General features: G+C 35.8%; 1 protein-coding gene across 1 annotated transcript; it reads left to right on the top strand.

Annotated features, from left to right (window-relative positions):
* The first annotated feature begins 8,477 nt into the window (after positions 1 to 8,477).
* LOC114705527 (RNA guanine-N7 methyltransferase activating subunit-like) lies at positions 8,478 to 8,866 on the top strand. Its single transcript, XM_037209329.1, has one exon. It carries the CDS (start codon positions 8,510 to 8,512, stop codon positions 8,864 to 8,866), a length of 357 nt encoding a protein of 118 aa, XP_037065224.1. The 5' UTR covers positions 8,478 to 8,509.
* The last annotated feature ends 2,443 nt before the right edge of the window (positions 8,867 to 11,309 follow it).

An 11,309-nucleotide genomic window follows, 5' to 3' on the forward strand; every position in this document is an offset into this window, starting at 1 on the left:
GTGCATGCCCTGCTTGCTAGCCTGGAATGAATCACCCTTAAGTAAAATTTTTTTCTCTACCCATTTGACATTGGTTAAACTATTTGGACACATTTGAATAGCCAATGATTTGGGGGAAATGAAATATCCCAAATTTACCATTAGAACTATTGGCATTTTATTAAAATGTCTTCAATTTTAAAATTCAAATAATCATTACAACCAGATCTGTCTCACTTTTTATCCTTTTAACTTTCATTTTCTTGACTACCTAGGTAATTTTCTAAAATAGTACTTAGGAAAAAATATTAGCCTGATGATTTGGGGTAAGCTGAAGTTCACTGAAGAAAAACATTACATCTCAGACCAACAACTGAAACTTTGGGAAAATTATCATGCCCACATTTTACGTTCCTAAATTAACTCTTTTACCCTTTCCACTCCTACACCATACCTCTCTTATTTCATATTACCCTCTGCCTTGTGCTTGACTATGAATTTCTGCTACCTTATAATTTATACCATTCAGATGCCTTTAAATACTGTATAAAAATATTCAATGCCAAAACTTATTTAGGAAGATTCATCCAAAATAAACAGTGTACTTTTAAAAAGCTATGTGAAAATCTATGGGCTTACAACCCAAGTGAAAAATGTAACTAGAAGAGATAATAGAATACAGGTGATAGTAAAAAGCAAAGAATGGAATATTCCTGGGTAAAAGCTTAAAAGGTTCATGGGGACAAAAGGAAAAGGGAGAGCAGGGGGTAAAGAGTGGGTTAACCAAAAACTAAAGTTGGTTGGTAGGATGATTAAAAATTATAAAATAAGAAGATGGAGTTTTATCAGAGGTATACTGTGCTGGTTGGCAATGCAACTCTCAGAACATATAGGTTGTTTAACAAAAATATAATTGACAGAACAGAACACTTCCAAGGAGTTATTTGTCAGAAAGTTCCCAGAGGCACACAAAACTGTACAGGTTATTGCATTCCTCTGTTTACCCACAGTAACTAAATGATAAGACCCTATTGCCAGAGGCATGACAAACATTGACTGTAGGACATTAAGAAATCAATATCAAAGTTGCCAGGAACCCTCTGCCCAGCAGCTTTTGTAATTCTCTAAGGTACTATAAAGGGTGTAGCAGGGTAGGGGGGTTGGCATCAATATTCTTTCTGGCATCTGGATCCTGCATGGTACAAGCTACAATTCTGATTTGCCAGGCAAGTTTTACATACTTGTGGGTAAGTGGCATGATGATTATAGAGGTAACCAAACATCTTCTGATTGAATTTGAGACCTGTTCTGTTAGAGGGATTTCATGACTGGCACTATAATCTTGCCCAAAAGCCCATGGCTGAGATCATAGGTTTTCTAGGAGAACCTACTTGTGTTCTTTTGTTAAATGATCATTTTTGTCAATATACCCTCGGTGATGGCTATTCTTGGTTGCCAATTTGACTACATCCTGGCTTTAACTGAAATCCCAAGCAGCTGTGATGGATTTTTAGTTAAGTAGATAATTGGAGATAGGAAGGCCCATCTTAAATCCAGAACATCTGGGATTAGGAGAACCTTCCTAAATCTGGGCAACAGCCTGTATTAAGAGCATGGAAAAAAGAAGTTTTGCGTTTTGCCTGCCTGTTCCCATTCTCTCCAGCAAGTTCATGTACCCTGCTGCTGAAGCAGTCCTTCCCTGGCATTAGAGCTTCCTTCTCCAAGATTTTTACATACATTGAAGACTAGCTGAGACATCCAGCATCATGGACTGAACATCTCTTGTATTTTTAACGTTCTTTCAGAAGCCATTATTGGACTACTTGGGCCACAACATATAATTTACTTCAATAAATTACATATTATATGATAGATTTATAATATATAAAAATATATTTATAATATGATATGGTATGATATAATATAATATATCATAGACAATGTAATATATTTATAATTTATAATATATAATATATGTACAGCCTTATTGCAGGGGAAGGGGCTTGAGCCTGCCTCTACTGAATGTAACAGGCATGAGCTGGCTTTTTGGAGCCCATTACCTATGGTGGGACACCTTGCACAACTTTGATGCAGGGGGAAGGGCTCAGATATGCCTCAACTGAATGTACCAGGATTTGTTGACTCCCCATGGAGGAGGCCTTACCATTTTGGAGGAAATGAAGGGTGGGCTGGGGTGGGAAGGGTGAAGGGGGAGTGGGAGAAGGGAAGAGAAGGGGATCTGTGACTGGTATGTAAAATGAATAAAAAATTTCATAATAAAGAAAATAATAAGCCCCAGATATTGATATATTCAACTGAATAACTGAATGAAACATTATTCACAATCTGTGTTGGAGTTTCACACACACCCTCACTTTTTCAGAATCTGCCTCTAGTGCTTTTTCTTTCTTGTTTTTGGAAAGTTTCAATCTTAGTCATTTTTTTCTTCATCTGTTTATAGTCTTCTTTATCTCACTCATTTTCATGAAGTTCTAATACTCTAAAGATGGGGTAACCAATTTGGCATGTCCTACCTGGCTCCAGGCTGTTATTCCAAATTTGCAAATATACAGCTGTCAAAACAAAAAGAAATATCACTTGCTACAAATCATTTCTTTTGTCAGAGGTTGACTCTTACTGAAATCTCACCTGGGCACACTTTTATTGTACACTCTATTTATTTGAAAATGTCTTTGGTTTCTATCCCTGAAAAAGGAATTAAATGAGAATAAGACAGAATGAGAAACATGCATCGGGTATATACCTGGCTACTACACTGTCCATTGAATGAGGAGGCATGGGCTGAAATGATCTTTCAGTGTTTGTATGTTTGTATCACGATATTCTGACCTTTGAAAAGCAGTCAGGGAATGAATAAATGCCTGTATGAATGGCATCCCAGAGTGACAAATACCAAGCTGTGCTATGATAAACCAGTCAAAAAGAACTACCACAGCAGGCACTCTTCTGAGTGCATCTTTTGTATTTGGATCCATTTGTTCTTTAAGAAAACTATTCTAACTTTAATTTGTAATGTTGAAAAACTTTATTATTCCCTCACAGGCTTCACTGACTTTGTTTTAATTTTCCTAAAATTTGCTGTTCAGTGTAAATGTGGTAAAGCTATATATATGTGTGTATGTATATACATATATATATATATGTATACACATACATACATATATAATGTTTACATAAAAACCTATAAATGTTATAAACTCATATTTTTGCACAAGTCTCTGATATATTTCAAAGACACTACTGAGTTTTATGTGGAGACTGTGTCCTACTTTCAGAATGTATGAATGATTCATCAATGAAATAAAAGTAATTTTAAGAACACGACACCCACATTCCCAGGAGGTGGGGTGGGTGATTCTTGTTCTTTCAATGGGTTATAAATAATTGTCATTGTTTAGGGTAGTTTGTTACAAGTTGTTATTGGTAATGGTTAGGAAAAAAGCTAAACAAAGGAGATTAGATTCAGGGTACTTGTTAAAAAAGAAACAAAAACAAAAAAAGAGGATATAGACATGACAAGATAAAAGGTAGATTATTGAATCTACTCTGAAAAATATATAGAAATGATAGGATAAAAGGGTAGATTGTTGATTCTACTCTGAAAAAAGGGAGGATATGGATATGATAAGATAAAATGGTAGCTTTATTGACTCTACTTTTAAAAAGCAACTACCTGTTTTAAATATTTTACATTGGATTAGATTTTTGTATATGGCATACAAATTTTGTATATTGATACAAATTTGAGATTAATTTTGTTTGAATATATTGTATACATATTTCTACTCTTATTCAAGGTATTGTACATATTCAACTCACTTAACAATGTAATGTAATTTTCTAGTCCTTGAAAGTTATTACTACCAAATAATTAGTGTAGTGGGTAGCTGTTCCAGCTTTGACCTTGAAACACTGCCCATAGAGTGAGAGCAGGTAACTGCCACACCTGCCTATGACCTGCCCCTGCCCCTACCTGCCACTGGAGCATGGCTGAGAGGGAGCCCCTTAAGTTGCATACATGTCTGGCACCTTCTGGATACCTTGTGGTCCTGGAAGCTGGATGGAACACCAAACCAGGTTTCTCCACTGGATGGTACCTCATCTCTACCTGATCCTGTAACCAACCCCTATTGGATGTATATGTTATCCCAGAAATGAACCTCTCTTGATTACCAGATAAATTATGTATAATTGCCTCATTAATTACAGTAATAAATTAGGATATAAAAAAATGAAAGTTAGTAGTTAGATACTACAATCAAACCTTTAAGTCATGTTAAGTATGTTTTCAAGGTCAAACAGATATATTTAGACAAGTCATCTTCAAACACTTCAGAGATCTATGGAATATGGCATTTAAGATGTTTTAATAAGATATTTTTATGACAATGAGACATGACTGCCCGTGGCAGCACCAATCTGCTCCAGAGAAGATGGTGGGCATTTAAGAAACTCAATATGGAGTTTACTTTCTTTGTGGCAAAAGTTAGCCATTGAGCAAGAAAGTACTCTTGCCTTGACTGCTGACATTATGCTGTCTAATAGACAAGCAGGACACTAAAGAAAGGACTGCTGAACCTTGCCAAGACAAAGTAAGAGAGCCATTCAGAAAATCCTGCTTCACAAAGAAGTCTGTCATATATGTAAAGCCTGTGCGCCAAATATGGATACCCCAATATTGCAGAGGAACCTTGGGTGACTGTCGAGGCAGCCAGCTGTTTCTGTCATTTCTCACATTTTTTGGAAGTTGATTATTTGCTCTTCCTCAGTAAACATTAGTTCCTTCTTGAGTCTCTGAGGGAGATGAAGACTAGAAAGTTATAGTTCTCCTTCTTAACAAATTCAGAAAGGAAACTCGCTAAAGAGGTATAAAGTATATAAGTTTGAAAGATATCAAAAGATAGTTTTCAGTTGGTAATACAAGTTAGGATAGAAAATGAATTAGGTACAACATCTTGGACTTACCAAAATAGGATATATAACGGAATATTTTCTCTGAATCTGTCAAATGTTAGCAGACTGGACATTGTTAAAGTAATTCTTGACTGTATATATTATATATAGACTTATTGTACTTATTGAATACAGTTTTTCTTATAATACTTATAACCTTCTTTTATTATTTTAGACAAAAAGGGAGAAATGTAGTGATATATTGTGTACCCTAATAAAATTTGCTTGAAGATCAGAACAGAAAAAGCCAATTGACTCACCAAATCTGCTGACAACACGATTCAGATGACAGTGTTGTAGCAGCCCAAGGAGGGTGTCCAGAGAGAGACAAAACCCACTGGGAGAGGAAAGAAGTGTAAGATCCAGCTGTCTGCATGGGGGAAGTGTGCCAAAGTGAATAACTCCTGCAGTTTTTGGATCCTCAAAACATATGGAGTTTGCTGAAGAGAGGCTGCAACAAAAACTTAGCCAGCAGGCTAAGAACTCTGACCTAGGTTGGGTGAAGATTCTGGCTTTGTGCAGCTCAATCCTGAGCCTGTGGCTTTTTCATGAATTCATGCCCCACATTGGGCACCATATATAGCTTGAATGTTAAAAGTTCTTATTAATAAAAGCCTGGAGCATGATATTGGGGTAAATGCTGATAGATCAGAGAGACAAAGGAACAAACCAATGCTATGTCTTACCTCTAGGATTCCTCAGTTTAAAAAGCCTTAGTTCCTGTCTCCTCATGCTTTATATACCTTTTCTGTCCTGCCCTCACTTCCTTCTTAGTGCTCGGTTTAAAGGAATGTGTGCTCCCCAAGCAAAGGCATGAGATCTCACATGCTAGAATTAGAGGCGTGTGATTCCCAAATACTAGGATTAAAGGTGTGTGCCACCAATGCTAGACTGAGTCATCTCATGTAGTCCCGGGTGGCTTTGAACTCACAGAGATCCAGACAAATCTCTGCCTCCAGAGTACTAGCATTAAAGGTGTTTGCCACCACTGCCTGGCCTCTATATTTAATCTAGTGGCTTGTTCTGTCCTCTGCTATTCAAGCAAATTTTATTAGGGTATACATTATATTACCACAAGCCAGCATGCCTGTTTTCATGGATCACTTCTCTGTACCTCCAGTGTGTTGGGATTACAGGTGAGCTAGCACATTCACATGGCTCTTATCTGAGTGCCGGGGATTTGAATTTAGGTCCTTATTGCTGCACAGAAAGTGTTTTTATTAATTATTTGAGATTTTTTTCACCATGGTTTGATTACATTCATCCCTTTCATTTTCTGTTTTTGTTTTGTTTTGTTTTGTTTCATGTAAATCCATCAAGCCCAATTTGTGTTATTTAACAACTCTTGTGTGTGAGACTTGCCTTGGTATATTGTCAGCCTTTCAGCTATTACACTAATGAGAAAAACTGGCTTCCTGTCTCCAAGCTGATATTAAATGTTATAGCTCATTTATTCACTTCTAGTTTGAGTGCATGTGGTGAGGCTATGATGAAAATATGTGGCTATTCTTCAAAACACTGGGACAAGCTCTGCTACATGAGCCAACTCTACCACTCCTGGGCATATACACAAAGAAATCTCTATTCTACTGTCAAGGTACAAGCTCTTCATTTCTGATCTATTCACAATAGCCAGGAAACAGAAATAGCCTAGATTTTCATCAACTAACAAACAGATAACAAAAACGTGAGATATTTATACAATGGAATATTGTCTAGGTGTTAAGGAAAATGAAGTTGAGTGCCAAATAGATGGAATTGGAAACAACCATCCTGAGTGAGGTAACCAAGACCCAGAAAGACAAACCTCAAATGTTTTATCTCACAAGTTTATGTTAGTTTTGAATATTTAGATATGTTGTACCATTTGATATGCCCATATAGGTTAAGAAACTACTAAGGCTACACGGGTAAGAGGAGGTTCTTTTTAGGCAGTGGACATGATGACAGTGATATAAAGGGGAAAAAAAGAAATGGGGCCAGAAGAATTAATGGGGTTGGAGATAGGTGGAAGAGAAAATAAGGCAAGGGATAATTAACACTAAACTTATTTTTTAAAAAAAGCTATCCAGAAGCTTACTGTAGAAGTTCCCTGAATATCATATCTAAATATTTATAAAAAGAATTTAGTGGAGCTACCCTAGAATAAGGTAAATGCTCAAACTAGACAAAATTGATTAGCAAATACAAGTAAGTCTCAGTACTGGGAATGGGCCATCTCTTTTGAACTTTTGGCCAAAAGGTCCCATAGATCCCTAAACATCACAAGCTATTGCCTATGCTCTTAGTTACTCTCCAGAACCTGATTATTAAGATGCTAGTACTGAAGATACTGCACAAAATGAAGAAATTAACCTGGTATTCATCTGGTATCCAAGCTTCATCTCCATTAGCTAGATTTAGTAGTTCTAGAAGGTAATATGTGTGCTATGTGATGTAAAAAGTAATCAATGGCATCCAACAGTGAACTCTATGAATAACAGTAATGACCATCTGAAAATACTAGTACATTAGTGTCTTAAATACTAAGGGAGTCATCAACTATTTTTTGGTTCTATATAAGGTCTGATTAATAAAATGAAATGCACATTTGGAACTAATAATGGAGTCAAAACCCCATAATGAGCATAATATTAAACCAGCTTCTAATGACTTACCACCATAGACACATGTTAGTGCATCTTTCAACATTTATGAGAGGAGAATTTTTTCCACTAGGCAAAGATTAACACAAAGTTCCTCAACTGGTCAACCTGCAAAGAATAAGGCACTATGGATTTCTCAGCCCATATAGGGCATCCATGACACACTCCTCCCCTTAAGAATCAACAGTATAAAAATGTAAGAGCAGGAGACAAGTAATAGCTTCAAGGAAATTGCTTTCTGGATACTGCAGGGCAGGTTCACATATGAACTCAGCAATTATGAGAGCATACACAAGACCCATATAGGACTGAATTAGTAAAGCCTCAGCAGGAAGTGAGGGATGCAAGCACAAATTCCCACCACTAACTGAGGAGTTGTTATTTTAAAATACTGATGACTGTAAGAGTTTGAGTATAACAACCGGAGAGCAAGAAGTAGTGATCAGATAATGGATTACTGAAGTAAAGAATTAGAAAATAGAGAATATAGCAATAATGAACAAAGTATTATTGATACAGTGCTTAGCAAACAGGAAGTGTTTATAAGATATTACTCTCTCATTGAATATAGTTATTTATTAATAAATATGTAATTTATATAATAATAAAATTATATTAAGATATATTTTAAACAAAACTTATACTTTATTCATGTTTTCTTTGGTATCACCCTGCTTCTCTTTCTTTTCTTGTGTGTGGGGTATGTTGTTCCACTATCTCACTGTAGAGAGTACTTTAATTAATCTTCATGTCTACTGAGGATTTTCTTAACTTAGAAAATTTAGATTTCGTGAGGGATTCCTGTGCGTTTGGTTACCTACGAGAGCTGCTTTGGGTGCTGCTGTGTGGCCATCCGAAGTCCCTCCAGGGCAGCCCGCGGAAGGATCCTAAAAACTGTACAGAAAATCAAGATGAGTGATACTTCTGAAGTGATTCCAGATTTTGAAGAGATGTTTGCAAGCAGATTCACACAAGATGACAAAGAGTACCAAGAATACTTGAAATGTCCTACTGAATCACCCCCAATTGTTGAGGAATGGAATAGCAGAGCCAATGGTAACCAAAGAAATCGAGGCAACTGGCTGCAAGATAACAGACAGTTTAGAGGTAGGGATAACAGACGAGGATGGCCAAGTGACAATCGATCAAATCAGTGGCATGGACGGTCATGGGGAAACAATTACCCACAGCGGAGACAAGAGCCTTACTATCAACAGCAATATGGACAATATGGTCACAATCAGCGGCCTCCATACAGTTACTACTGACAGAAATGTTATGGCTTTTAACAAAAGACCATTCATTTTGATAACGTGGTAAACGTTTGGTTGTCTTCTTTGGGTCAGAGTTTTTCATTCTACTTTACAGAATGGGTTGTTAATTGTTTAGAACTTGAGACTTGAATAACATTGATCTTGCTAGAGATGTGATGATTGGTGGTAATAAAGTGGATTATATATGATTTAATAATGTTTTGAGTTTGGTCTGTTTTCCTTATTTGGCCTCTAGGAGTTCTGTCTTTAACACAGAAATAAAAACGTTTAAGTAGGAAAAAAAAAAAGAAAATTTAGATTTTCCAACTTAGATCATTCATCATTATAATTTCAGTTATTTTCTCAATATGCTACTAATTTTTACATTCTCCTTGCACTGTGTGTGTTATAGTACAGAGGTTGCTAATGTCAGTAAAGGCACTTAACATTCACATTTTATTCACAGTGCATTTGGTGTTTTACAAAAAATCATTAGTAAATACAGAGCTTCACCTTCCCTCTTACATCTAGAAATTTTCTAGTTCTTCACTTTATATTTAATTTATTGACACATTTTTAGTTATTTTGTGAGAAGAATAGAATGTCGCATGAGGTTTTCTGTAGATAAATTTCTAAACACTCTTATTAAATAATAAAGACAGAGCCAAATACAGGGGTCTAAGCTGTAGAGATCAGAGTAATAGCTGCTAACTAAACTTAGCTCACCACATCGCCATAACTTCCCAAGAGAACCTCTTCCTGTCTAACCTGCACCTTTATTATCTTCCTGTTCTGCCTTTTCATTGGCTCTTATCCCAGCCACATCACTTCCTCATCACTGCCTGTCTATACAGACCTCCAAGTCTCTATAGTTGGTACTGGGATTAAGGGCGTGTGTCACCACACTTGGCTGTGTCCTTGAACACACAAGAGACTCTGCCTGCCATGTGATTGGATTAAGGGTGTGTGCTACCACTGCCTGACTTCTGTTTATGGCTGACTATGACCTCTGATCTCCAGGCAAACTTTATCTATTAACACACAAATAAAATATCACATTTTAGCACAAATAAAATATCACCACAATTTTCTAGTGTTTCATTCTTGTAAATACTGGGTTTTTTTCTCTGCTTAATTAATCTTGTCACAGATCAGTTATTTTTTTGGTGTGATTCTATCCCCAAGCTCTTTGTTCTGGTCCATAGGTATGTGTGCTTTTTCTCTCACCAACACCATTATGTGTTCAGTACTGTAGCTTTCAAATGAGCTTAGAGCAGGATAGAAATACAGCTTTAACTTTTCTACTCTGTAAAATATACCTATTGTAGCCTGTTTTTCATTGAATTCAGATGAATTACATTTAAAATTTATTCAGAATTATATTGTCAACATTTATGAAATACATTGCTGAGAGTTGGAATAGGGATTGGAAGAATTGCATCAACTCCATATATCAAGTGAGCAAATTTGACATCTTACTGATGTTTAGTCCTTCACCAGATAATCCATCATTAGCTCTCTGGGATTTTATAATTTTTTGAACATAAACTTTTTAGATTTATTGAAGAGTGTATAAATTTAAACATGATGTTAGCATAAAGGATACTGTTATATTTCAAAATACAAGTTTTCATTTCTGGCATACATTTAAATAATGACTTTGCTTATAATATTGGCATGACCCATAATTGATTACAGGTTTTTTATTTTATTGACTCATTAAGTTTATATTCATAGACAATGGCCCTATATAATTTTTAAAAGGCTTTATGTTTTGTTCTCTAAATAAAACAGACATACCTAAAGAATCAAAGCTACAACCCAAAAATGAAAGAAAGCATACAGCATTTTTTTTTTTCTGGGTCTCAGTCACCTCACTCAGAATGATTGTTTCTAGTTCCAATCATTTATTCAGGAATTCTATGATTTACTTTTCATCTTGATGTTTTTCAATTTCTTACTTGGTCTTGGTATACTACATGTGGCTCTTAATATAATTTATAATTTTTTAAAATTTGTTTTTGTTGAGACAGAGTCTCATTCTCTATCCTAAGCTGGTCTGGAACTTGTTATGTAGTCTAGGCTGAACTCAAACTTGTTATGTTCCCTCTGCCCCAGTCTCACAAGTGATGAGATTGCAGATGTACATACTATGTCGGGTTCAGTAGTTTTTAATGACTGCGAGAGAGGCACCCTTGCTTGTTACAGTTTCAGAAAGAAAAGTCTAATTTCTCACTCCTTCCTGTGGTTTCAGCTGTAGGTTCTGTCCTTGAGTGGTTCTTTCTCAAGCTGAGAAAAGTTCTCTCATCTTGCTAGTTAACTGAGAAATTTTAGCATAAATTAGAATAACATTTTGTTAAAGTTTATTTAAAAATCTATAGAGTTAACCATGTGTAATTCTTCTTTAATCTATTAATAAACTAGAACACTTAAGTTACCTTTGAATGCTGAGCAGTCA

Source organism: Peromyscus leucopus, chromosome 10 (assembly GCF_004664715.2).
Source record: "Peromyscus leucopus breed LL Stock chromosome 10, UCI_PerLeu_2.1, whole genome shotgun sequence".
Lineage (NCBI taxonomy): Eukaryota > Metazoa > Chordata > Mammalia > Rodentia > Cricetidae > Peromyscus > Peromyscus leucopus.